Source organism: Rhinopithecus bieti, unplaced genomic scaffold (assembly GCF_001698545.2).
Source record: "Rhinopithecus bieti isolate Rb0 unplaced genomic scaffold, ASM169854v2 scaffold_9899, whole genome shotgun sequence".
NCBI lineage: Eukaryota > Metazoa > Chordata > Mammalia > Primates > Cercopithecidae > Rhinopithecus > Rhinopithecus bieti.
The window spans coordinates 534,020-562,008 of NW_016806979.1; the positions used below are offsets into that span (position 1 = coordinate 534,020).

General features: G+C 53.9%; 2 protein-coding genes across 2 annotated transcripts in view; one reads left to right on the forward strand and one right to left on the reverse strand.

Annotated features, from left to right (window-relative positions):
* Positions 1–263: 263 nt before the first annotated feature.
* HEXD (hexosaminidase D) lies at positions 264–25,752 on the reverse strand. Its single transcript, XM_017879169.1, is given in 15 exon segments — positions 264–470; positions 473–556; positions 559–720; positions 1,016–1,105; positions 1,371–1,524; positions 1,527–1,654; positions 2,923–3,005; positions 5,341–5,536; positions 5,969–6,040; positions 6,839–7,022; positions 9,115–9,279; positions 14,656–14,743; positions 18,117–18,226; positions 24,366–24,500; positions 25,698–25,752. Coding segments are annotated over 14 exon segments (1,767 nt in total). The 5' UTR covers positions 24,450–24,500; positions 25,698–25,752; the 3' UTR covers positions 264–303.
* Positions 25,753–25,988: 236 nt separating this feature from the next.
* Positions 25,989–27,989, forward strand: part of OGFOD3 (2-oxoglutarate and iron dependent oxygenase domain containing 3) — a 25,291-nt gene continuing 23,290 nt past the window's right edge. Inside the window, exon 1 of the mRNA XM_017879170.1 lies at positions 25,989–26,218. Within this exon, the coding sequence (XP_017734659.1) occupies positions 26,192–26,218 (27 nt within the window). The 5' untranslated portion in view covers positions 25,989–26,191. The remainder of the gene's footprint in view (positions 26,219–27,989) is intronic.

The window sequence follows — 27,989 nt, forward strand, 5'->3', positions numbered from 1 at the left end:
CACCCAGGTCCTCCCAGGTGCAGTGTGCACCGAGAGCGCCTGGCCTGATGCCCCGGCCTGTGAACCGGGGACTCCTGGGTCCTGTGAGCCCCGAGGCGGCAGGCCCAGGAATGGCTGGGTAGGACCGGGAACGCCTTTGCCCCAGGTCTGGCTGTGGCCTCGGTGAAAGCCGACGAGAGAGGTGGGACCCTCCTCCTCAGTAGTGGCTGCCAGCCCCTCTCTGCAGGACATGGTCATAATAACCATAAATAACCCTTCGCATGTCACCCTTAGCCTCCACTGTTTATTTCCGAAGAGTCAGTGTCACAAAGCGGGTCTCCCTGTGCTGCTTCCTTCTGTGTTTTCTAGTCTCTCCCCCAGGGGTTGCCCAGGGCCCTCAGGAACTGTGTGTGGGCCAGACACTGCTGGGCCACAGGATGCAGCACTCACGTGGGCCCCTGTTGCCCTGGCTGACAGTTGGCAGCGCAGAGGCCCCCAGCCCACAGCAAGAGCCCCCTGGCATGAGCTGTCCCCTCAGGGGTCCTGAGCAGCGTCCCTGCCAGGGCTGGTGGGTGGGGTGGGGGGTTGGCCACCTCGCTGAGGTCCTGCAGTAGAGCGTGCAGCCGCTGCAGGCTGGGGTGCACGTTCTCCTCCAGCCACTCTTCCACGGCATCCGGGTAGAAAGCCAGCTGTAGGGCGGCCTCCAGCTCCTGCACGAGGGTGCTCCACTGCGCCAGGAGGCTGCGGGTGAGGGCGCCGTGAACGCGCAGTCTGCACACTCGGGACTTGCCCTCAACCCCATGGTCAGTACTGCCCTGTGCCTCAGCTTACCTATCTGTAAAATGGGGCTACTGACCCTATCTCATCGGTGTGTCTGGAGGAACAAGTCAGTGACAGCTGCATATCTGAGGCCAGAGGGCCCTTTACAACTAGGGGCTCACCCTCCACGCTCTCTCTAGTTGAGGGACATGTCAACAGCAGCAGCAGTCCTCAGGGAACCCACGGCTGCACAGCCTGTAAGAGCCCAGGGTCTCACCTGAGTGCTATGGGCTGGATGTGCTGAACCATGACCGGGTGGATGAGCTTCCGCCGGCGGTGGTAGGGGCTGAACCAGCCGGTGATGTACCTGGGGCAAATCCACATACGGGTGTGCCGTGGGCTACCAAGGCAGCCGTGGGGCAGCTTTACAGTAATACAGAAAATGTTTTAAGAGTGGGGTAGACATTTCTAAGTCTTATGTCCCCCAGAAAGTCTTTGTGAAGGATGAGGCTGCCTCCTCCTGTGCCTGGGGGTGGGGTGGGGCTTGTGAACCTGCCCCGTCCCTGCCTGCTCACCCACACCTGCCCCTCACCTGCACCTGCCTCCCACCCACACCTGCCTCCCACACTCACGTGTTGCCCTCCAGCAGCGCGTCCACAGAGCTGCGCAGATGGAGGCTGACTTGTGTGACAAGGGCAAGGATGTTGCTGCCAGGGAAGGAGCCGGCCCCCTCCCTGCAGAAAGCCCTGCTGAGAACAGCTGTCTCCACAGGCGGGGGAAGGGGAGAGAAGGAAGGGGAGGGGGGAAATGGGACGGGGAGGGCTGCAGGGTGCTTGCCTAACAGGGTCCATCATCTCCAGGTTGGAAATCCCAAGAAGGTTCTCCACTTTCGCTTTAGCATCTCCATCAAATCCTCCTGAAATCACAGAGTGGGGCAGCTGGAGGGACCTCTGGAGGAGGGCAGGGGCTACACTGGGACCTGCAGGCCTAGGTGCTGGGGCAGTAGGCGGGCAGCCTGGAGAGCCACTGGCCAGACCCAGCCCTGCGTGTGCCGGCCCCACGGGGACCTGGGGGCAGATGGGCTTGCTGCTTCCCTTTAAACATGTGAAATACATTCGTTATTTTAAAAATGAGAAAACAGAAATAAGACTGTGTTGCCAGCAGCAACACCCAGACAGCAAGTGGTTCTTCCTGCTGGGCACAGCCCAACCCGCACAGGTGTCCAGGGCTCACGCAGCGTTTCCCACTGTGGTTCACACAATCAATGGAATATTCTAGAGCACCCAAAACAAACCCATGAGGCCTGTGGGCACCAGCACCAGCGCGGACAAATCTCCGAGCTGTTCATGGATGTACTGGCTGCACGAGGCTGACGGCTGGAGGGCAGTGCCCCAGTCCCAGGGGTGGCGGGTGGGGCTGTGGGCAAGGGACGCTGCAAATACCATCCATATTAACGCAGCTCTTTCCTGTGGGGCATGTGGGTGTCTTTTTATCATTTCTGCCCTTTTCTAAGCAGTTCAGACTCAGCAGCTAAGTCAATCTGGTCTCATTCTGTGTCCTCACTGGTCGCACCCCCGTCCCTGGGCTGCCGCGCCTGGGGGTCCTGCTCTCAGCACGTCTCGGCCATTTTTCTTTGTGTCAGCACCACGCGGTCACTAATTTCCTGTGTGGCCTGCGAGTTTCCACGCACACGGCTCATCTGGCCAAGTCCCCTGCTGACCCCCAGGGGCTCCCAGGGCCTGCCCTTGCCCATAGGTCCTCCTGCTCCCTCAGGCAACCTGGAAGTCTAAGTGCTGGGTCCAGGGTGCAGGGCCTTCCAGGGCCGGGTACCTGCGCCCCACACACACCTGCTCGGCCAGGTGTGCAGGATGTGTGTGCAGCAAAGGTGGTGCTGCTCCCCACATCTGACCTGCGTGCATTTCTGCGGATTCACTGTGTCTGAGGGGTGCGTCCCGTGTCACTCTCCAGCCTGCTTTAGGCTTAGGCTTGGAGACCTGGGTGCAGGCCCGGCCTGGGTGGACTTCAGGGCAGGCAGGTGGCTGAGCTGGGGCGGTGAGACCTCCTCCTGCTGTGAGAACCACCGCGGTCCAGCAGGGTGGTTGGAGCTCTGGGTGCTTGGCCTCCTGCCCTCTGGGTCTTTCTGGGAGGGGCTGGCGGGGCTTGGGGTGGCCAGACCAGACGTACCGCGTAGAAGCAACTGTAGACAGGCGGCCAGGGACGGGACTCCTGCAGGGAGCAGCTCGCACAGCACAGAGAAGTGGTCGTACCTGGGTCCAGGAGAGGGGCGCTCAGCTCCACAGCCCACCCCCACCAGCCTGACACAGGTGCTCTGACTCGGGACATCCCTGCTCTTGTTCCAGGGCCGTGGGGGCAGCCTGATCCCCTCAACCCACGGGGCCCAGGGTTTCCAAGACGGGTTCTGTGTGGCAAGGCTCTCACATCAACTCCATTCTAGAAACCGGACGAGTGAAGAGCGTGGGGATTCCTTGCTGTGATCTTTCCAGAGCCACGGGAACTCTGGGTGGGCCTTGGGTGAGTGGCCGGTCATTGTCCCTCCCCCCAGCACCTCTGGCCTCTGAGAAAAGGGCTCCTGCTCCTAGGGGCTGCCCTTGACACCCCGCTCCTAGGGCCTCTCCTGCCCCACCCTCTCCCTCGGCTGCCTCCTGTCTGGCTGGTGGGGGTGGCAGCTTTTCCCCAAGACCCCATGAGGAGGGTGCGAGATCAGGCCTGGCAGGCAGCAGGTCACCGGCAGCATCTTTCCCAAGCGAGGGCTGGGGGACCTCAGCCTGGCCTGGGGTGGGAGTCGGGGCTTCCCACTGCCGGGTAGGGTGCCTCCACCTGCCTGTGCCTCAGTTTCTTCAGCTGTGAGGTGGGTGACAGATGCCGCCCCAGGTGTGAGCACAGGTGAAGGCTGGGCGATGCCTGACGCCACAGCCCCAGGCTCGCCTGAAGGATGTGCCGCCCCTCTGGGGAGGAGGAGCCTCGCCCTGCTCTACGGACGGTCCTGGTTTATGCAGACAGAGCTGTATCCCAACAAAACAGTGGGAACTATCTGGAAGCTTCTAAAGAGCCGCTGCCAGCTCTGGACATGCATGGCAGCTGTGAGCTGCCCCGTAGCAGGCTGGCCCACCAGGCTCTGCGGTCCCCACCATGAAATTCTTAACTCCATCCGAATCTGAGCTTTGTGGGTCAGGGCACGGGGCCCCTGGCGGGGTCCTGCCTCCAGCCGCTTGCCTAGCCCACGGCACCTGCACCATCTGCCCCCCAACCCTCTAACTTGAGATGAGACCCAAGGTCAGGACTTGGCCGGCGACCAGGGGTTTATCTGTAGCTCTGCTTTTCACATGGTGTCGTCAGGGGAGCAGGGACCTGGGAGCAGCAGGGTGACACCACGGAGGGTGACGCCATGGAGGCCCAGCTCCTTCATGAGACTAACAAGGCCCATTCTTGCCAGGCAGGACCCACAGTCACGGGATGTTTACAACTGAGGAAGCGTTTAGACACCTGCAGGGGCCACTCCTACAACAGCGGACAGCCCTGGCGTCCCCATACCCACGACAGCATGTGCCTTCTAGGTCACCACAGTTGGGCTTCCATAGGCTACACACTGAAATGTCCAGGACAGTTTTCTCTAAATCCATAGAGTAATACATTCTTTTTTTTTTTTTTTTTTGAGACAGACTTTTGCTCTGTCGCCCAGGTTGGAGTACAGCGGCGTGATCTTGGCTCACTGCAACCTCTGCCTCTTAGGTTCAAGTGATTCTCCTGCCTCAGCCTCTTGAGTAGCTGGGATCATAGGCACATGCTGCCACACCTGGGTAATTTTTGTATCTTTAGTAGAGATGGGGTTTCACCATGTTGGCCAGGCTGGTCACGAACTCCGGACCTCCAGTGATCCACCTGCCTCAGCCTCCCAGAGTGCTGGGATTACAGGCGTGAGCCACCGTGGCCAGGCATGAGCCACCGTGCTCAGCCCATGGAGTGACACATTCTGTCACACTGTTGGCCAGGCATGAGCCACCGTGCTCAGCCCATGGAGTGACACATTCTGTCACACTGTTGGCCCACCCACAGATAGCACAGCTTAGTGTTTACATAGACAAGACCCTGATGTGAGAAAAACAGAAAACAGAGCCGGGCACGCTTGTGCTGGCCTTCCAAGGGCCTCTGTCACTGGGCACCTTTTGGTGATCTCCCCTCACTGCGCTCAGCCTTGAATTCTTTCCTGTGCAAGACCCGAGAACCTTCTCGTGGGGTCTGAATTGAGATGGCATTTCTAGCAACTGAGTGAAATCCTGAAAGAACCGAAACCCCTCCTTGTGCCACAAGCAAGACACACACACACAGCCTCAGGTGCAGTGCACACGGGCGGCATGGGGGCTGGGGACCATGTGTTTGTGACCCTGAACACATGAGCAGCATCCCTCTGTGGCCGCTCTGGAATGCAGGGCCCAACCCCAAATGGCCGTCTCCTGCAGCTCTTCTCAGAGGCCTGGGCTGCTTCCCCTTTGACCGACCTGGGAAGGGCCTCAGCAGACGCTGGACAGGCCGATGTGGTGACCACCAGAGCTGCCCTGGACCCTCTGACTGGCCAGGGCTTACCTCTGCCAGCCGGTCAGGATGATGCCCTGCAGTGAGTCCGTGGGCCTGCTGCCTGCCACCTGCAGCCACTGCAAGTGGTTCCTGAGGTGGTGCTTGATGGGGGGCACGGCCTGGCTGGGCCCCGTGGCACCCTTGAAGGCACTGGCTGCCCATAGCTGCGGAAAGCCACACCGCCAGTACTTCTGCATGAGGAGGACTGAGTGAGAAAGCAAACAGGTGAGTGGCTCCCGGAGAGGTGGCCGACATGGCCCCGGACATGTCTCCCGGGGCTATACCCAGAGCTGACATGGAAGCTGCCTGTGACAGCCAGGCCTGGGTCCCAGCGTGGGAGACTCCAGAGTGTACACGGCCAGCCTGGGTCCCAATCGGGGAGACTCCAGAGCTTACGTGGTCCCTGGTTCACCTGCTCACTGGAAAACACTGGTGGAAAACACTGGTAGAATGGGGAGGTGAGGCACCGGTGCAGGGCGGCCATCCTGAGGCGCCATGGGCTGGGGTCTGCTGGAGCTGTGCCCTGGCCTCTACCCATGCAGGCCTTAGGCTGGGCAGTTGGGCTGCAGGGTCACAGGGCCAGGGATGGCCTTCCCAGTCATGTGGCCACGACAACACACCCCAACTTGGCACTGACCCTTGCTGTGCACATCCAGGTCGGCCGTGTAGTCCCAGAGCACCGGCTCCACCAGCTGCGGCACCCCGGATGCTGCAGATGGAGCAGACAGAGTGGAAGTGAGGTTGGTGAGATACCCGGACCACACCCTCAGCCCCTCGGACCCACCTGTTCTCGATTTGCCTGAAAGTGTGAGCACAGATATCTTTTTAAAACAGACTTGGCACTATGCTGGGTTTGGACAATGAATGCCACAGCCACACAGCGCCTTCCCAAGCCAGCGCCCATTGCAGCGACCCTGCTCCCACTGCTGCTCTACCAGGCCATGAGCCACAGGCACAGCTGGACCACGTGGCTGAATGGAGGTCACTCTAAGTCATCTGTGTGGCCATGCATGGGTGGGAGCTGCCAGGCCAGCACGGCCCTAGGACATCCTGGCTCCCAGCTCTGCCATGGGGCTCACTGAGCCTTAGGGCTCTGTGCGGAACAGGGCCAGGTGTCTGAGTACCACCTCTTGGCCCAGAAAGGTGCTCAGCAGTTCATCCCAAAGCCTCAGGCAGAGTGAGCAGGGCCCAGGGTCTGGAGGAGCTGCCAGCGGGAACCTCGGCCCCCAGTTCCAGCAGGGCTGGCCTTGGAAGAGGCTGCCACGAGGGCGGGTCACTCCCAAGCTCTCTAGGCCACCGGGCAGGCCCATGCTCTCCTGCCCAAACCTCCACGGCTTCTAGGGAAACGACTCAGACCCGGTGTCGGGGATGCAGGAGGTGGTGGCGGCAGGTCTGTGCGGGGCTGGGGCTCACCCTGGGGCCCACTTCCTACGGCACCTTCTTTCTTTGAAGCCGTGGGTCTTGGGCAGGTCAGTGGCCCACCCCTCCCCCAGCCCCGTTGGCCGACCTGCGAGCTGGTCCTCAGGCAGGTCTCGGAGCATGTCGTCCCACACCAGGGGTGTCACGCTGGGGCGCCGGGCCTGCACGCGGCTGGCCACCGCCCGCATGTGTGACAGGCACAACTTCCCGGTGCTGTTCTGCTCTTGCTGCAGCCACCGGCGCGAGGCCTCCCCCTCTCCGAGGTAATAGACCTGCAAGGGGGGAGCGGGATGGGGTTGCCTTGGCAGCCCTGCACACCGGTGGGAGGGTCCGGGGTTCACACCGTATCCTGACAGAGAGGGGCCACTGCCTGTGGGGAGGAGGCCAGGGAGGGGCTCGGGGCCTTTGCTTACCACCCCCAGCATGTCCCTGTCTTCCTCACTGAGCCCTGAAGTTCTACTCCAGGTTTCCTGTGAATGTTCACAGCAGCTCTTCTCACAGCCGCCAAAGCGGAGACCACAGGGGTCCATCCCCCATGACGGACCAGCATAGGGCAGCGTCCCCCACCATGAACACGGCTCGGCCTCAACAGAGAGCCAATCTCTGGCGGCCAACAGCCCAGAGGAACACAGGTCATACACTGTGTGACTTGGTGCCCGTGGAATGCCCAGGCGCACAGATCCACCGAGATGGGAAGCAGACCGTGGTCGCCGGGGGCTGGGGATGGGTGCGGGGCTTCAGTATGGGGTGATCATCCACACCATGAATGTGTGGAAGAGGTGCTGACGTTTATACTTATTATTTTGGAGACAGGGTCTTGTTCTGTCACCCAGGCTGGAGTGCAGCGGCACAACCTCCATCTTGGCTCACTGCAAGCTACGCCTCCTGGGTTCAAGCGATTCTCCTGCCTCAGCCTCCCGAGTAGCTGGGATTACGGGCACCCACCACCTCACCTGGCTAATTTTGTATTTTTATTTTTTTAATTTTTTTTTTTTGATGGAGTCTCGCTCTGTCGCCCAGGCTGGAGTGCAGTGGCTTGATCTCCGCTCACTACAGGCTCTGCCTCCCAGGTTTACAACATTCTCCTGCCTCAGCCTCCCAAGTAGCTGGGACTACAGGCGCCCCCCACCAGGCCTGGCTAATTTTTTGTATTTTTAGTAGAGACGGGGTTTCACCGTGTTAGCCAGGATGGTCTTGATCTCCTGACCTTGTGATCCACCTGCCTTGGCCTCCCAAAGTGCTGGGATTACAGGTGCATGCCACCATGCCTGTCCTAATTTTGTATTTTTAGTAGACACGGAGTTTCACCACGTTAGCGAGGCTGATCTCGAACTCCTGACCTCACGTGGTCCACCTGCCTCAGCCTCCCAAAGTGCTGGGATTACAGGTGTGAGCCACCACGCCCGGCCTGTTTATTTATTTATTTAGAGCTGGAGTCTCGCTCTGTCGCCCAGTCTGGAGTGCAGTGGCGTGATCTCAGCTCACTGCAACCTCCACCTCCCGGGTTCAAGCAATTCTCGTGCCTCAGCCTCCTGAGTAGCTGGGATTACAGGCGCCCGCCATCACACCCAGCTGATTTTTGTATTTTTAGTAGGGATGAGGTTTCACCACATTGACCAAACTGGTCTCAAATACCTGACCTCAGGTGATCCACCCACCTTGGTCACCCAAAGTGCTGGGATTACAGGTGTGAGTCACCACACCCAGCCTATATTTTAAAATGGTTAGAATGGTAAAACTTATGTGCATTTTACACACTCTGATTTCCTTCAGAAAAAAAAAGGAAACTTCTGGAGCTAAAATGTTTAGCTTGGGTTCCCCATGAGCCACAGCCCTGCAGAACCTCCCAGCCCCGTGGGCACCAACCCTGGTCCTTTCAGCTCCGCATCCTGCCCAGGCCCTGACTGAGCTGGAGTCCAGTGAGTGGAGGGAGGGACGAGGGTGGGGACTCACTGGGCTGGAAGGGGCACATCTCCGGCACCGCCTGGGGACCACCTTTTCCAGTGGGTGCTTTAGGGTCCAAATGCAGAACTTCCTTCCTCTCAGCAACAAAAGGGTGTCCCTCGAGTTGCACCCTGACTCGCGCTGACTGCTGGTCCTGGGGTGTGAACCTGCTCACCACCCACAGGCCTCTGCCAACCCAGCTGCCCAGGGTGGTCTCATCTGACACGAGGGCACCTCCCTTGGGCTCTGCAGGCTGTCCCGTGCCAGACCGTCCATCCACCCAGAGAAGATGCTGGACGGGGCTCCCTGAGGGGAACAAGCCTGGCTCTAGGCCTCAGTGCCTGGACGATTTTCCTATTTAAAAGGACAAGCCATGATAGGGGAGAGTGTCCTGCGCAGAGCTGGGGTGACGGCACCCACCTCGTCACACCCGACGTGCAGCCATCGGGCGCCTGGGTGCAGCTCCAGGACCTGGTCGATCATGGCGCCCACCAGTGCCAGGGACTCTGCCTCGTGGGGGTTCAGGGTGCAGGGGAAGGGGCCCACCTCCCGCAGGTGGGCGAAGGCCGCATGCTTCAGCACAAACTGTGGAGAGACAGGAGCTCACGTTGGGGGCGGAGGATGGGGCTCATCTCCTTCTGCCCACCTGGGGCTTCTGTTTCAAATCTACGGATAATACAAAAACATTAGGCCAGGCACAGAGGCTCAGTCCCGTAATCCCAGCACCTTGGGAGGCTGAGGTGGGCAGAATGTTTGAACTCAGGCGTTGAGACCAGCCTGGACAACATGGTGAAACCCCATGGAGTCTCGCTCTGTCGCCCAAGCTGGAGTGCAGTGGCACAATCTTGGCTCACTGCAACCCCTGCCTCCCAGGTTCAAGTAATCCTCCCACCTCAGCCTTCCCAGTAGCTGGGATTACAGACATGTGCCACCACGCCCAGCTAATTTTCGTATTTTTAGTAGAGATGGCATTTCGCTATGTTGGCCAGGCTGGTCTTGAATTCCTGACCACAAGTGATTCGCCTGCCTTGGCCTCCCAAAGTGCTGGGATTACAGGTGTGAACCACCGTGCCCAGCCTAAGTAATTTTTTTTTTTTGAGATGGAGTCTGGCTCTGTCGCCCAGGCTGGAGTGCAGTGGTGCGATCTCGGGTCACTGCAAGCCCCGCCTCCTGGGTTCATGCCATTCTCCTGCCTCAGCCTCCCAAGTAGCTGGGACTACAGGTATCCGCCACCACACCCAGCTAATTTTTGTATTTTTTTTTTTAGTAAAGACAGGGTTTCACCATGTTAGCCAGGATGGTCTTGATCTCCTGACCTTGTGATCCACCCACCTTGGCCTCCCAAAGTGTTGGGATTACAGGCATGAGCCACTGTGCCCAGCCATACATTTTTTAAAAAGAAAATCAGTTTAAGAAAAAAAAAAGTGGCCGGGTGTGGTGGCACCTGCCTGTGGTTCGAGCTACTTGGGAGGCTGAGGCAGGAAGATCACTGGAGCCTAGGAAGTTGAGGCTGTAGTAAGCCATGATCACGCCACTGCACTCCAGCCTGGGCGACAGAGTGAGACCCTGTCTCTGAAAAGAAAAAAGAGAAAAACGTGTATGTAGGAAATACCACTATAACTTTGCATAGGAACAGAGACTCTGTGGCCTCAGCCTATGGTTGCTCACTGCCCCCTTCCCCCTCAGTGTGGAAACCACAGCTTTGCTGCCAAAGGGGCAGACTTAACTTGAGGTTGGGTAAAAACCCACCCCTTTTGAGGGCACTGTCAGTAGAAGTAGCAACTGGAGAAAAGACCCAGTCTTCCGCTTGCCAGGGGTCAGTCCCTGCTGGGGAGAGCCAGGACTGGCTGGAGATTTAATGGGTGACCCTGGAAACACAAAGCCAGATGGTGCTGCACACTGTCCTCAGGCCTGGCTGACAGCAGCCACACACACGTGCAGGGACCTGTGAGGGCCAGGTGGGAACTGCGCAAACCTGGGGGTGCACCCCCCACCGCCCACACATAGCCCTATGGCAAGGGGAGGAGGCCTGTGGGCTCAAGGTGTGGGAGCACAACCTCTGCCCAAACCCTCGGCTGACGACCAGCTATGAAGAAAGAGGGGTGACCCTAGGAAGCCAGGATAAAACGTAAAAATAAGAACCAGGCCGGGCGCGGAGGCTCAAGCCTGTAATCCCAGCACTTTGGGAGGCTGAGACGGGCAGATCACGAGGTCAGGAGATCGAGACCATCGTGGCTAACACGGTGAAACCCCATCTCTACTAAAAAGTACAAAAAAAACTAGCCGGGCGAGGTGGCAGGCGCCTGTAGTCCCAGCTACTTGGGAGGCTGAGGCAGGAGAATGGCGTGAACCCGGGAGGCGGAGCTTGCAGTGAGCTGAGATCCAGCCACTGCACTCCAGCCTGGGCGACAGAGCGAGACTCCGTCTCAAAAAAAAAAAAAAAAAAAAAAAAAAAAAAAAAAAAGAACCAAAAAATCTCAGCACAGACATCAGTGAGCACACACGGCCCAGGGCAGGTCCTGCAGGTTAAATGCAGACCACTTGCTAGAAAACAACAAAACGAGCATCACCAGCCACCGGGGAAAGGAGTAAACATTCAGCTTTGCTATAATGTATTCATTGAAATGTTCAGTTCTCAACCAAAAATTCTGTGATGTGCAAATAAACTGGAAAGTAGAATCCAGTTCACAGACTCTGACTCTCAGTGGGCCCACATATAGAATTTATCAAATATTTCAAGAAAACTACTATGAATATATTCTAAGAATGAAAGGAGGCTGGGTGTGGTGGCTCACGCCTGTAATCCCAGCACTTTGGGAGGCCGAGGCGGGCAGATCACTTGAGGTCAGGAGTTCGAGACCAGCCTGGCCAACATGGCAAAACCCCATCTCTATGAAGAAGACAAAGATTAGCCGGGTGTGGTGGCAGGCACTGTCATCCCAGCTACTTGGGAAGTGAGGCAGGAGAATTGCTTGAGTTCGAAATGTGGAGGTTGTAGTTAGCCGAGATCACGCTGTTGCACTCCAGCCTGGGCGACAGAGCGAAACTCTGTCTTGAGAAAAAGAAAAAAAAAAAAATTGCACTTAGGGAGGCAGAGGCGGGAAGATCACTTGAGCCCAGAAGTCTGAGACCAGCCCAGCAACATAGTGAGACCTCACTCTTCACAAAAAGAAAAATAAACAAAAAAATTAACTCAAAATGGGGCCAGGTGCAATGGCTCACACCTGTAATCCTGGCACTCCAAGAGGCTGAAGTGGGGGAACTGTTTGAGGCCAGGGGTTCAAGACCAATCTGGGCAACATAGTGAGACCTGGTATCTCCACAGAATAAAAAAACTGGCCAGGTGTGGTGGCGCACACCTGTGGTCCCTGCTACTCAGGAGGCTGAGGTGGGAGGATTGCTTGAGGTTAGAAGTTCAGGGCTGCAGTGAGCTGTGATTGTGCCACACACTCCAGCCTGGGTGACAGAGTGAGACTGTGACTCAAGACAACTTGAATGTTCAAGGGTTCTGAGAAAGAATAAAAATACCACACTCAACATGGATCATAGATCTAAATGAAAAATGCACACAAGTTAAACTTTAGAAGAAAATACAAGAAAAATCTCTGTGATCTGGTGATCACAACAAGTTTTCAGAAATGACACCAAAAGCATGTAAGCTCCACACTGGGAGAAAATACCTGCAAATTCCATCAGAGGACTTGCATCTAGGACATATAAAGAACCTTAAAAACTCAAGTTGAAAAAAATGGGTAATACACACAAGCAGTTATTTCTAGTATACCAAGGAAGTATACTAGGCCGGGCACCATGGCTCATGCCTGTATTCCCAGTACTTTGAGAGGCCAAGGCAGGCAGATCACCTGAGGCCAGGAGTTCGAGAGCAGCCTGGCCAACATCTTGAAACCTCATCTCTAATAAAAAGACAAAAAGTTAGCCGGGTGTGGTGGGGCGCGCCTGTAATCTCAGGTACTCAGGAGGCTGAGGCAGGAGAATCACTTGAACTCGGGAGGCGGAGGTTGTAGTGAGCCAAGATTGCACCACTGCACTCCAGCCTGGGAAACAGAGCGAGACCCTGTCTCAAAAACTAGCACACAAGGGTATACTAATAGCAAATGTACACATGGAGGGTCTTCCTCAGTAAGAAACCAACCCTTTGACATGCTGATTTTGGATGTCTGGTCTTCAGAACTGAGAGAACATTTCTGTTGTCTTAAGCCACCTGGTTTGTGGCAATCAGTTCTGCCCTGACAACAGTGTCTTTTAAGGAGATGGCAGGTGTGAGTAGTCAGAGCTGTGCTGTGACTTGCTGCGGTGGGGAGAGCGGCACGGAGGGGCAGAGTGGCCCTGGGAGACCCGTTAAGAGAGTTTCATGGCGAGTCAGTAGTGGTTTAGACGGGGTGGTGCTTGCATGACAGAGGAGGAGGAGGAGCAGCAGCAGCAGGACCAACATGGGTCAGGGCGCGGGTGGGTGGTGGTGCTGACCGTGGCTGGTCTGCTTCTGGTGTGCACACCAGAGGCTGGAGGAGGCCCCTCAGTGGAAGTGACCAGCAGGCAGCTGGGGATGAGGGTCTGTAACCCAGGAGGTCTGGAGTTGCTGAGGTGTAGACAGAAGTGGAAGAGGAAGATGAAGATGAAGAGAAAGCAGGAGCAGAGATGGCACCATCTAGAGAGTGTGGGACAGGGGCCGAGAGGAGCCTTGGGGACCGCCAGCTACAGAGAGGCAAATGCAAATAGACACCGAGGAGGCACAGTCAGAGGCAGGGGGAAGCCGGAAAGTGTGGGGCTCAGGAGAGCCGCTGGGGATGCCAGAAGCTACCGAGGGGTCCAGCCGGAAAGGACTAAAACCATCCCTGGACTTAGTGACCTGGGGGACCCTGGTGGCCTTGGGAGGGACGTTCTGTAGAGAGGTGGCAGGAGGCTAAGAGCGCACGCCAGGTCCTAGGGCAGAGTGTGACGGGGAGAACCAACTAGAAAGGCCGGAGGACCAAGCTGTGGGAAGGAACTTCGGTGGCATGGCCAGAACACCGGCGTGTGTAAGTGAGAACAGCCTTCCCCCCCCGCGGTGTGTGGAAATAGAAACCAGAATGGTGTAGCTGTTAGAGAAATAAATGGAACCTAAGAGCCATTAAATCAAACTGTGGTGGTTAATGTTGCATCACTTCCTGTCTGATACAGATGTGAAAAAGAGTATGTGTGTGTGTGTGTATATACATATATAAAAGAGTATGTATATATATAAAAAAGAATGTGTATATATGTATGCATATATGTGTGTACATACATGTGTGTATGTGTGTGTGTGTATATATATATATATAAGAACATGTGTGTGTGTGTGTATATATATATTTTGAGATGGAGTCTTGCTCTTGTCACCCAGGCTGGAGTGCAGTGGCATGGTCTTGGCTTACTGCAACCTCCACCTCCTGCATTCAAGCGATTCTCCTGCCTTAGCCTCCCGAGTAGCTGGGACTACAGGTGCCCGCCACCATACCCAGCTAATTTTTGTATTTCTAGTAGAGACAGGGTTTCACCATGTTGGCCAGGCTGGTCTCAAACTCCTGACCTCAGGTGACCCGCCAGCCTCAGCCTCCCAAAGTGCTGGATTACTGGTGTAAGCCACCGCACCTGGCCTGAAAAGCACCTTTTCTTTCTTTAATACTGTGTTTTACCTCACATAGTAATATTCTGATGAATACAAGTTAAAAAGGAAACCACCTCCCAGCCTCCAGGACCCCCTTTCTGGCTCTTTCCTTCCATTCCTCAGGCAGATAGCCTGCCCCAACCTGCAGCTCCTTCCTAGACCAAAGTCCTCTCTGTGTTGTGCTGAGCTGCACTGCCTGCACCCCAACCACAGGCCCGCTACACCTACCCCTGGGCACAAGCCTGGCCCAGCCTGCAGCTTCTGGACTCCACGCCTGGCACTAGGTAACAGGTAACTTCCATCCTGCCACTCACCTCCATGTGTCCAAATGTCTGCACCAAGGGAATCACCTCCAGCTCATTGAGTCCAGCCAGATGCAGGATCTCTTTGATTTCAGAGGGGCTGGAGAGACAAAATTCATGCAGAGAGGCTCACGTGGGCAGCACGTGATGTCCACACGCCCCCAGCCCTTCCTCATCAGGCCCTAGGGGGCTCTCCGGGAAACGGTGAGGCCCTCACTCCACAAAGCTTGATAGATATCCTGGTTTCTGGAAAGGTACCTGCTCTAAAATTTGGGAAGATGATGTTCTAGCACGTCCTCAAGTAACAGTTTGCTTTTCAACCCGCAACATGAGAATGAAGTCATCACATTTTACAAGAAACTACTCAAGGCCGGGCGCAGTGGCTCACGCCGTTAATCCCAGCACTTTGGGAGGCCGAGGTGGGCAGATCACTTGAGGTCAGGAGTTCAAGACCAGCCTGGCCAACATGGTGAAACCCTGTATCTACTACAAATACAAAAATTAGCTGGGCCTGGTGGCAGGCACCTATAATCCCAGCTACTTGGGAGGCCGAGGCAGGAGAATCGCTTGAACCCAGGAGGCAGAATTTGCGGTGAGCCGAGATCGCACCACTGCACTCCAGCCCGGGAGACAGAGCAAGACTCTGTCTAAAAAAAAAAAAAGTGCTACAGAAGGAGCCACAGTCTACCCAGAGCCAGGTCAGCAGACCCAGAGCCAGGTCAGCAGCTGCCCGAGGGCAGGCCCACCACAGGGCCTCAATCTGAAATCATCCCTGGGGCACACGTCCCCTGCCGGAGGGTCACATCCTGGGAAGGGCTGACTGCTCTGGGTCAACCTCTTTGTTTTTCACAAATGAGCTGTCATTTATGAATTTATCTAAAAAAAAAAAAAGCTATTTCTAGTTTTTGTATGCGTTTGAACCATTTTAGGCTAATCCATTCTATCGATTTATGAGTTATGTCAAGTCTTTAAATATTCCTGTTTCAAGCTTCAAAGGAACCCTGGTACTTTACTTTTTCACATCAAAAGACAGAACATCTTCACTGTAGGAAGAAAACTAGAAAAGTATGAAGAAAATGCAAACCCCTGATCATCTCATCGCAGGCCAACACCCTGGCTCACTGTTCCTCTCTTCTGGTCTAACCACATGTGGGCTGCATGGGGTGTGGGTTGTTTTGACACATGGAGCCGAAGTCCTCCCAGAACAGACGTCACATTACTTTCACCAGCAGGTAGTTTTCCTCTTTCTCATTCTCATCAACACAGAGTCTTACAATTATTTATTTATTGTATTTATTATTATTCTTATTTTTTTGAGATGGAGTCTTGCTCTGTCACCCAAGCTGGAAGGCAGTGGCATGATCTTGGCTCACTGCAACCTCTGCCTCCTGAGTTCCTGCGATTCTCCTTCCTCAGCCTCCTGAGTAGCTGGGATTACAGGTGTGCACCACCACACCCAGCTAATTTTTTTTTTTTTTTTTGAGATGGAGTCTAGCTGTGTCGCCCAGGCATGATCTCGGCTCACTGCAAGCTCCGCCTCCTGGGTTCCGGGCATTCTCCTGCCTCAGCCTCCCCAGTAGATGGGACTACAAGCGCCTGCCACCACGCCCAGCTAACTTTTTATATTTTTAGTAGAGACGGGATTTCACCTGTTGGCCAGGATGATCTTGATCTCCTGACCTCATGGTCCACCCGCCTTGGCCTGCCAAAGTGCTGGGATTATAGGCGTGAGCCACTGTACCTGGCCACGCCTGGCTAATTTTTGTATTTTTTTGGTAGAGACAGGATTTCGCCATGTTGGTCAGGCTGGTCTTGATCCACCTGCTCAGCCTCCCAAAGTGCTGGGATTACAGGCATGAGCCACCGCGCCCGGCCCGAGTCTTACAATTTTTTTAGAAGCCTTACCAGTTTGGTGGCCAGGATGGTGTTGCATTGTTGATTTAGTTTCTTTGATTTGAGTACTATGAGGGTTTAACATTTTCTTTCTTTCCTTTTTTTTTTTCCTTTTTATTTGAGACAAACTCTGGCTCCATTGCCCAGGCTGGAGTGCAGTGGTGCAATATCAGCTCGCTGCAGCCTCTGGCTCCCAGGTGTTAATCCAAACTGGACCATTTTGTAAGCCCCCTACCATTTTCCAGACCCAGGCTGAAGTGAAACATTCCACAGGGCTTCGGTCTGCCCAAGATCCTGCCCAACATCCTGACCACATGGCCCAGGAACATCCCAACCACCTGACCACACGGCCCGGGAACATCCTGTCCACCTGACCACACGGCCCGGGAACATCCCGACCACACCTTGTTGGGTTGAAGGAATATCCCAACCACCTGACCACACGGCCCGGGAACATCCCGACCACACCTTGTTGGCCAAAGACCCAAGTGAAGGAACATCCTGATCAGATTCTGCCGGGAACAAGGACCCAACTGCCTCACCACAGGAACGTCTCTCAACATCTTCCCGGCAGCAAGCCCTACTGCCCAGCCCCTCCCGTCCAGGCCTGGAAGTGCCCAGCCTGTAAGCGGCGGTGCGCTCTGGCATTAAGCTGGTCCCCCACCTCTGTAGGTTTCTGCAACATACCTGTGTTGCTGTAGAGCTGCCCTCTCTTTCTTTAACCCTTGCCTTCCCTTTAAAAAACCTAACACCAGGCTCAAGTCATCCTCCTATCTCAGCCTCCCGAGTAGCTTGGACTACAGGTCCATGCCATTATCCATGGCTCATGTCTGTATTTTCTGTAGAGATGGTTTCACCGTGTTGCCCAGGCTGGTCTCGAACTCCTGAGCTCAAGTGATCCACCCACCTCGGCCTCCCAAAGTGCTGGGATTACAGGCATGAGCCACCGCGCCCAGCCTTAACATTTTCTTATACGCTTATTGGCCTTTTTTGTTTCTCCCTTTGGGATTGGCCAGTTAGTGTCCGTTGCACATTTATCTTTGGGGCTGTCACTGATTTTCACAGAGACCTGTGATTTTAACGCGGACCAGGGGCCTCCCATCTCCACCACACCTGATTTTATTGATTTTTTCTCCCCTTTAATTCTTCACTTCTCTAACTCAAGGCTCAACTGTGGCCTGAAGAGCAGTCTCTCCCCATGCGGAGGCCTTCTCTAGCCTTCTCTAGCCCAGTCTTCTCCAGGCCTTCCCGTCAACAGAGGAAACGCCTGCAGGACAGAGACAGGAAATACAGCTTTTCCGTGTAGGGGACGCTGCTGATGCTTACTCGCCCTTTAAATGTTTCAAAATTCTCTCCAGTGACTGAAACGAAACTTTGTTTTCATTTTATGATTATTTTTTACAATTAAAGAGATGAATTTTAAAAGACAGAAAAGTAATGTACCCACCACTGTTCATTTCCTGACTGTTCCACCCGCACCTCCAGGTTGCTGCTCCTCCCACCCTGCGGAACCTCCCCTTCCCCACTTTCCCACTGCGCCCGTCCCTGCCACGGGCGGTGGTACCTGTAGGCAGTGTTACCTGTAGGCGTACTTGGCCCTCAGCAGCCTCAGAGAGCCCTCGTAGGGAAACATGTCTTCATACTCAATGAGGAGGCCATTTGCACCTAGTGCACGGAACAGAGGAAAAATCTGGGGGGTAAACAGGAAGAGGTTAGGAAGAAGTGGCTGCTGGAGCATGAGTGACATGGCATGTCCACAGAGGGGAGACGCTTTCCCTTTCAGCCTGTGGAGACTGTGGGAGTTGCTATTCCTATTTTTCCTAGGAACCTTAAATCCGGAATGTGTACTTTATGTTATATGCCAAATGAAACTCCCCGTTCCAGTGACTGTTTTGCACAGCAGGGGAGATATGCTATGAAACAGGGCTGCTACTCAATAGGTTAGTGCTGGTGGCTCAGCTTGGGAGGGATGGCTCCGGCCAGCAGGGAGCCACTGAGAAGCAGCTCTTCACGTACAGGGGCCCAGCAGGGCAGCCAGGCTGAGAGGCACTGGCAAGGCACAGGGGACAGGAAGCCAGGCTGAAGGAGAATGGCAAGGCATGGGGGATGGGGCAGGAGGAGCTGGGGCAGGGGGAGCAGGGCTCTGAAGGGTTGGGGTCAGCACCCGGGGGAGGTGAGAGGTGCAGAACTCATTTGTTCCTGGGCTGTACTCATGGGGTCCCTTCCCCCTCATTCTTCTCCCCACTTCCTTCTCTTTTTTTTTTTGAGATGGAGTCTTGCTCTGTCACCCAGGCTGGAGTGCAATGGCGCGATCAGGGCTCATTGCAACCTCCGCCTCCCGGGTTCAAGTGATTCTCCTGCCTCAGCCTCCCGAGTAGCTGGGACTACAGGGGCCTGCCCCGACGCCCAGCTAATGTTTGTATTTTTAGTAGAGACAGGGTTTCACCATGTTGGTCAGGCTGGTCTCGAACTCCTGACCTCAGGTGATCTGCCCACCTCACCCTTCCAAAATGCTGGGATTACAGGTGTGAGCTACTGTGCCCAGCCTCTTTTCTTAACATACGGGGTCTCATTCTGTCGCCCAGGCTGGAGTGTGCTGGCATGATCATGGCTCGCTGCAGCCTCCAACTCCTGGGCTCAAGTGATCCTCCAGCCTCAGCCTTCCAAGAAGCTGGGACTACAGGTGCACGCTAGGCCTCCTGGATGACACATGTGCAGGAGAACCAAGGAGCCCCAGCTGACAGTCGGGATGAACTGCTGGACACAGAAGGCCACACAGACCATCAGATGTTTCTACATGTTACGGGGCTGTGACCACCTGAGGAGCCTCGGTCAGAAAAGCAGAACCATGCAGCCAACCCACAGAAACACAAGGAGTGATGAATGGGGACCTTAAGTTTGGGAGATCTGTCATGCAGCAACAGATAACGGAAACAGGGACTCCAGCTGTGTGTAACTTGGATCTTCTTTGCCATATTCAATTGTCAGAACGCCTTTTCTTTTTTTTTTTTGAGATGGAGTTTTGCTCTTGTCCCCTAGGATGGAGTGCGATGGCGCGATCTTGGCTCACTGCAACCTCCGCTTCCCGGGTTCAAGTGATTCTCCTGCCTCAGCCTCCCAAGTAGCTGGGATTACAGGCACCTGCCACCACACCTGGCTAATTTTTGTATTTTTAGTAGAGACGGGGTTTCACCATGTTGTCCAGGCTGGTCTTGAACGCCTGACCTCATGATCCACCTGCCTCAGCCTCCCAAAGTGCTGGGATTACAGGCATGAGCCACTGCACCCAGCCCAAGTCAGAATGGCTTTTCATCAGCTGTGTGTAAGTTCAGTCTTCTTTGCCATATTCAATTGTCAGAATGCCTTTTCATCTCTCCATGTTTGCTTTTTTCTTTTCTGTCATCTGTTTCCAAATACTGCACTTTCCATGGTATCTACTCACTTTTATACTTCTTACAGTTTAGTCTTCATTAAAAAAATGTTTTTTCTTTAGAATTCATTTCTGAGCTCCACAGGCAATTTTTTACACCTTCCTTTTGTCTAGTTACCACATTTCTGGGCTTGTCTCTCTTTTTTTTTTAGACTGAGTCTTGCTCTATCGCCCAGGCTGGAGTGCAGTGGTGCAACCTTGGCTCACTGCAGCCTCTACCACCTAGGTTCAGGCGATTCTCGTGCCTCAGCCTCCCAAGTAGGTGGGATTACAGGCGCCCACCACCACGCCTGGCTAATTTTTGTATTTTTAGTAGAGACGGGGCTTCACATGTTGGCCAGGCTGGTCTCGAATTCCTGACCTCAAGTGATCCACTTGCCTTGGCCTCCCAAAGTGCTGGGATGACAGGCGTGAGCCACTGAGCCTGGCCTGGGCTTTTCTTTTTTTTTTTTTTTTTTTGAGACGGAGTCTCGCTCTGTCACCCAGGCTGGAGTGCTATGGCCGGATCTCAGCTCACTGCAAGCTCCGCCTCCCGGGTTCACGCCATTCTCCTGTCTCAGCCTCCCGGGTAGCTGGGACTACAGGCGCCGCCACGTCGCCCGGCTAGTTTTTTGTATTTTTTAGTAGAGACGGGGTTTCACCGTGTTAGCCAGGATGGTCTCGATCTCCTGACCTCGTGATCCGCCCGTCTCGGCCTCCCAAAGTGCTGGGATTACAGGCTTGAGCCACCGCGCCCGGCCATGGCCTGGGCTTTTCTATTTCTGATTTATGCTGTTCTTTCACAGCTTCTGTCATCTTCCGAGTATCTTTTATCTCATTATGAAATATTATGGAACAGTGTTTCCTGCTGAGTGGGCCGGTGTGTCTGGAGCACCTTCACTGTTGCAATGCTATTCAGATCATCTTTTTTCTTTTTTTGTCAAGACGGAGTCTAACTCTTGTCACCCAGGCTGGAGCACAGTGGCACAATCTCGGCTCACTGCAACCTTCACCTCCCAGGTTCAAGCGATTCTCCTGCCTCAGCCTCCCGAGTAGCTGGGACTACAGGTGCCCACCACCACATGGGGCTAATTTTTTGTATTTTTAGTAGCAACACGGTTTCACTGTGTTAGCCAGGATGGTCTTGATCGCCTGACCTTGTGATCCACCCTCCTTGGCCTCCCAAAGTACTGGGATTAGGGGTGTGAACCACCGTGCCCGGCCTTCCTTTTTCTTACCTATCTTTGTATGATGTTAATACTCTTTCCTGCTTTTTCTTTTTTTTTTTTCCTTCTTTTTTTGAGATGGTGTCTTGCTCTGTCACCTTGGTTGGAGTGCAGTGGTGCAATCTCGGCTCACTGCAACCTCTGCCTCCTGAGTTCAAGCAATTCTACTGCCTCAGACTCCCAAGTAGCTGGGACTACAGACATGTGTCACCATGCCTCGCTAATTTTTGTATTCTTAGTAGAGACGGGGTTTCTCCATGTTTCGCAGGCTGGTCACAAGCTCCTGACCTCAGGTGATCTGTCTTGGCCTCCCAAAGTGCCTGGATTACAGACGTGAGCCATCATGGCCAGCCTGTTGCTCATTTTTAAGAACAGGCTCTTGTGTTTGCAATGCTGACAGGCCAGCCTCAAGGCCCCCTCCTCTACTGCTGCCATGTGGTATTAGAAACTGCAGGCTCTGTGTAGCTACTTCTGCAGCACTTTTTGACTTCCACCTCTTCTGGACGCCTTTCCCCAGGACCTGAGCATTCCCCTTTCCCTTCGCTGTTCCTGCCCAGTTCAATGTGGATTCTTTTTTTTTTTTTTTTTTTTTTGAGACGGAGTCTCGCTCTGTCGCCCAGATTGGAGTGCAGTGGCCGGATCTCAGCTCACTGCAAGCTCCGCCTCCCGGGTTCCCGCCATTCTCCTGCCTCAGCCTCCCGAGTAGCTGGGACTACAGGCGCCGGCCACCTCGCCCAGCTAGTTTTTAGTAGAGATGGGGTTTCACCGGGTTAGCCAGGATGGTCTCAATCTCCTGACCTCGTGATCCACCCGTCTCGGCCTCCCAAAGTGCTGGGATTACAGGCTTGAGCCACCGCGCCCGGCCGCATTCTTTCCCCGTTTTGTCCTTAGCAGGGGGTGCTGTTCCTCTGGAAGGAAGTTTCATTACGTATTTCTGAGAACTTTGCAGCCTCGGGCCTCCCCTACACCCTCCTGAAAGTTTCGTTAGGTATATCTGAGAGTCTTGCAGCCTCGGCCTCCCCNTTTTTTTTTTTTTTTTTTTTGAGACGGAGTCTCGCTCTGTCGCCCAGATTGGAGTGCAGTGGCCGGATCTCAGCTCACTGCAAGCTCCGCCTCCCGGGTTCCCGCCATTCTCCTGCCTCAGCCTCCCGAGTAGCTGGGACTACAGGCGCCGGCCACCTCGCCCAGCTAGTTTTAGTAGAGATGGGGTTTCACCGGGTTAGCCAGGATGGTCTCAATCTCCTGACCTCGTGATCCACCCGTCTCGGCCTCCCAAAGTGCTGGGATTACAGGCTTGAGCCACCGCGCCCGGCCGCATTCTTTCCCCGTTTTGTCCTTAGCAGGGGTGCTGTTCCTCTGGAAGGAAGTTTCATTACGTATTTCTGAGAACTTTGCAGCCTCGGGCCTCCCCTACACCCTCCTGAAAGTTTCGTTAGGTATATCTGAGAGTCTTGCAGCCTCGGCCTCCCCTGCACCCTCCTTTAAGTCTCTTTGCACTCAATCTCAGACAGGAGCCATTAAAACTCTGCCCCGCTTCTCCCTATGGGAGACCTGATTTGCTTTAATGCGACCCCCAGAGCAAATGCCAGAGAAAAGGCAAGTAGGCAAGGCAAAAAAAACTTTATTAACTTGCCAATGTGAAGGAGGGGCGAGGTTCACCGGTCTCCGGCGGTGGAGGCCGACGAAGTCGCTCCGGCGTTCTCGGGCGAGGTTCCTAGGTCCGCACACGAGCAGGGGCCAAGGAAGTTCGCACCGCACGCCCGCCGGGAGGGGCTATTATGTCCTGGGCCCGGGAGTGGGCGGGCAGTGGGCGGGACATAGGCGGGTTGGTAGGCGTGGCTAGGCTGGTTCCGGTTTTTCTCCCTCAGAGGTCGGGTTGCGCCTGCCAGTCGACCCCTGTGTTTCCCGGGCGCGGGAAAGTTGACGGTGAAGAACCTGGAACTGTGCCATCTTGCCTCCGTTCGTCCAAACAAGACCTTTATTTACTTTTGAGGCTATTTTCTGGGTCCTCTGGTCTTAGCACTGTCGGCATTTCCCTCTTTCCTCTGTTACCTCCTGCTTGGCTGCTAACCCCACACAGGTGTTATTCTGTCTATGGTTTGGCCCCACCCACTTGTAGTTTGGGATCCGTGGGGACACCCTGATACCTCGTTTTGTTGAAGAGTGTCTTCGTTTTCTAGGGCTGCTGTAATAAATGACCATAAACTGGGTGGCTTGGCCGGGCACGGTGGCTCACGCCTATAACCCCAGCACTTTGGGAAGCTGAGGCGGGTGGATCATGAGGTCAGCAGTTAGAGACCAGCCTGGCCAACGAAACCCCGTCTCTACTAAAAATACAAAAATTAGCCAGGCATGGTGGCGGGCGCCTGTAACCCCAGCTACTCCAGAGGCTGAGGCAGGAGAATTGCTTGAACCCAGGAGGTGGAGGTTGCAGTAAGCCGAGACTGCACCATTGTACTCCAGCCTGGGCAACAGAGCAAGACTCCCTCTCAAAACAAAACCAAAAACCAACTGGGTGGTTTTTGAAAACAGAAACTTATTCTATCACAGTTCTGAAGACCCTAAGTCCAAAATCGAGGTGTCAGCACAGCCAGCTCTCCCTGAAGGCTGCAGAGAAGGACCCTTCCTTGCTTCTCAATAGCTTCTGGTGATCGCCAGCTATCCTTGGCATCTCGGGGTTCACGGCGCATCATGACCTTCTTGGCTGCCGGCACCGTGGGGTGTCCTCCTGGGTCTTCACACTGCCTTCCCTTCGTGTGTCTCAGGTTCTAAATTTCCTGCTCCTCGTAAGGATGCCAATCACTGGATTAGGGTTCACCATATTCTAGTACAACTTCATCTTACTTTGATTACATCTGCAAAGATCCTATTTCCAAATAAAGTCTCCTTCACAGGTCCCAGGGGTTAAGACTTGAACATATCTTTTTGGAAAGACACACTTCCACCCACAAGAAAGAAGCTGTGAGTTTCTTTTGTCCTCTCTCTTGTTTTTTTTTTTTTTGTCATCCTGGTTGTTCTGTTTTTGTGAGAGGCTATGGGGGAAATTCAAAATCAACGCTGCTGCCACCATCTTCCTCCACCAAGAACCTTGCGGTTGTGTTCTAGGCACCCATTTCCACAGAACACTGCTCAAAACTTTAAAGAATGAAGACAAGGCAAAAAGTGATGCTCTAGAGATAAAAGGGAGTCCTTACCTCTGAGAGGTATGAGACCTTTGGTGGAGCTCCTTTAAGGTCTAAATGAACTAATCTCATCTTAAATGGCGTGGAACCTGACATTTCAATATTTTCTGTGAACTCCTATGGGGAAGTCTCCTCGGGGACTTCTTCCTAGTGGAGAAAATCAAGAGTTATCAACAGGGGCAGAAGCTTCTCCCTTTGCCTTTCCCCTTATACTTTCAGTTTCAGTTCTGATACTAGCCAGTTTTGATTAACTCGGAGGAAATTCATTTTGTTAACATGAAAATGAACCAGAAGTCTTTCTCCATGTTAAGATATAGAAACCTCTGCTATGTGTGATTTGCTGCTAAAACAAAAGAGCACTCAGCCTGTGGAGTCGCTGGGGTTACAGGTGCTGGCCACCATGCCTGGCTAATTTTGTATTTTAGTAGAGAGGGGTTTCACCATGTTGGCCAGGCTGGTCTCAAACTGCTGACCTCATGATCCACCTGCCTCAGCCTCCCAAAGTGCTGGGATTACAGGCGTGAGCCACCGTGCCTGGCCAAGCCACCCAGTTTGTTTATAAGATGGTTATGATCTATAATAACACAAGTAACTGCAAAACAACTTCGTTTTAAAGATCTTATTAAACTAGATGTACTATGCTAGTGAAAAGTCGGGCAGAAGCCTCTAAACATTTTCTTATTAAGCCACACAATATGGTGCTTCTGTAGGAAATTTATCCTAATTTTAGGTAATATTAAAACTAATTTGTATTTCTACAGCTCAGATCAGCTTGATTATAAAGAGGAAGAAACTGCAAAACTGACTCCAGGTCGGAGAAAACTGTCTAGGATTTAAGGTAAGCTAATAATTTTTAAAAAGCCCCCCAGTGCATCAGAGCTGACCGTAGTATTATATTGAATAAAAGCGGCGTCCAAAGGATAACGAAGCAGCTGGGGAAGGGTAAAACTTAATTAATTAATTTATTTATTTTTCCTATCTACTATGAAAGCACAAAGGATTGAGTGAGAAGAGGAAAGGAAAGCTTTGCCTGTGAGACAGATTCAGTTCAATAATCCAACCCCTGCTTCCGTGCAAGGGTTCGGAGGCTTCTGACTCTAAGGACTCTGTAACACAGCAGGGCAGGCCAGTGGTGCACACGGACACTACGCATTTTCAGTTTTGCATACGACCAGTTACCCACAATATTCACCCACAGGCTCGGTGTCGCTGCGGGACAGCCACCTGGGAGGCGCCGCTCGGGAGCCCGGCCGTCCCTCTCCAGGTACAGGCACGGGGGGAAACGCTTCCAGCCCGCAGCCGCCCGGCCGAGCGCGCGGAGCCAGAGCCGCACCCGCACCTCACCTGCGCCGCCGCGGTCCCGCGAGGTCCGGGGGTGCAACCAGGCGGACCTNACGCGCTGCAGCGGCTGACTGGGCCGTGGAGTGGGCGGGACGGGGTCTGACGGGGCGGGGCCTGGCCCGACGGGGGGGTGGGGTGGGGCAGATGGGGCGTGGTCTGCCGCGGAGGGGCGGGGCCTATCGCATCCCATGCTGGGAGCAGGGCAGGTGCGGGCGGAAGCCGCGGTGGCCGACAGTGGAAGCCCACTGACCCCAGAGGGGCATGAGAAAGAGAAGGGGGCTTTGCTTCCAGCCTGATGAGCTGCTGCTGCTGCTGCTCCTGGAACTTGCCGTTTGGCTGTCGCTGTCGCGTGGAGTAACCCACCCAGCAGCCTGGAAAGTCCGCCTGAGCCGGGAGCGTGCCTCCGCCTTCACTTTTAAACCACGAAGACTGCTTTCCCCGTGGACTTCTAGAGGATCGGGTGCCATGGAGGAATGGCTTAGTTTTAGTATTTTAAAATGTTACATGTGATCATTGGTTTGCAGGTATTAGTGAAGGATCTTCTAGCGTGCAGAATACAGCTTCTTGCTTGCTTGATATTAATATTTTGCTATTTTCGAGAGTGCCCAATTCCCCTCTATTGACGAGTTGCACACTGAAGCCGTCAGTTAAGGAATATCAGGAGGACACCTCAGGTTTGGATAGCTACAATAACTCTTAAACCTCATAGTTTGTTCTTGAGATTTTTATCCCCTCTTCATCTCAGCTACTTTTGGAGTCTTCTAGATAGGATATTGTAGCAGGACCAGCTGCAGACAAAACTCCTCAGACACCGGATTAAAGAAGGAAGAGGTTTTTTATTCGGCCGGGAGCGTTGGCAGACTTGCGTCTTAAGAGCCGAGCTCCCCGAAAAGAAATACTTGGCCTTTTAAAGGCTTACAACTTTAAGGGGTCCACGTGAAAGGGTCGTGATAAATCGAGCAAGCGTGGGAAACGTGACTGGGGGCTACATGCATCAGCTAACAGAACAGAAAGTTTTACTATGCTTTTTTCTTACTGTGTTTGGAATTTACAGATAACACAAGTAGTTTAGGCCAGGGGTTGATGTTATTGTTATTACTTTGTTTAACTCCTAGGACCAGGTGCTGGTGCCAAGGTTGTCTGGCTATTTATCTTACTTTTGTTTCTTTCTCTCTTTCCTCCTGTCTTGTGAACTAGGCAAGGTTGGGGGAGGAGGGCAGCAGGAGGAGTAGTGGTCTCCTTCCTTAATACTAAATACCTTATGCTAGTTCACAGCTATAATTTTTTTTTCTTTTCTTTTCTTTTGTTTTTTTGAGACAGAGTCTGGCTCTGTTGCCCAAGCTGGAGTGCAGAGGCACAGTCGCGGCTCACTGCAACCTCCATCTCCCGGATTCAAGAGATTCTCCTGCCTCAGCCTCCCAAGTAGCTGGGATTTCAGGCGCCCGCCACCACACCCAGCTAATTTTTGTATTTTTAGTAGAGACGGGGTTTCACCATGTTGGCCAGGCTGGTCTCGAACTCCCAACCTCAAGCAATCCACCTCGGCCTCCCAAAGTGCTGGGATTACAGGCATGAGCCACTGCACCTGGCCACAGCTATAATTTTTTTTTTTTTTTTTTTTTTTGAGGCAGAGTCTCACTCTGTCGCCGGGGCTGGAGTGCAGTGGCCGGATCTCAGCTCTCTGCAAGCTCCGCCTCCCGGGTTTACGCCATTCTCTTGCCTCAGCCTCCCGAGTAGCTGGGACTACAGGCGCCCGCCACTTCGCCCGGCTAGTTTTTGTATTTTTAGTAGAGACGGGGTTTCACCGTGTTAGCCAGGATGATCTCGATCTCCTGACCTCGTGATCCGCCCGTCTCGGCCTTCCAAAGTGCTGGGATTACAGGCTTGAGCCACCGCACCCGGCCTATAATTTTTTTTTTAAAGCCAGTCAAGTTTAGCAGTGGGAGGTTGTATACCAACGTTGGTGACACTAAGGTTATTAAGTTCTGGGAACCCACTACTATCAGACTAGCATGCAGCTATAATTTTATTAAGCATAAATGAATGACCTAGCAATGATTTATAAGTATTCTACCTTTTCCCAAAAGCCAAATCTCTCCAAAAGAATATTTCAAGTATAAACATACACCTACCTATTTTCTTCAATAATAATATGAGAAGTTATTTAATACATTTAAAAAATTTCCAGTTCGGCCGGGCGCGGTGGCTCAAGCCTGTAATCCCAGCACTTTGGGAGGCCGAGACGGGCGGATCACGAGGTCAGGAGATCGAGACCATCCTGGCTAACATGGTGAA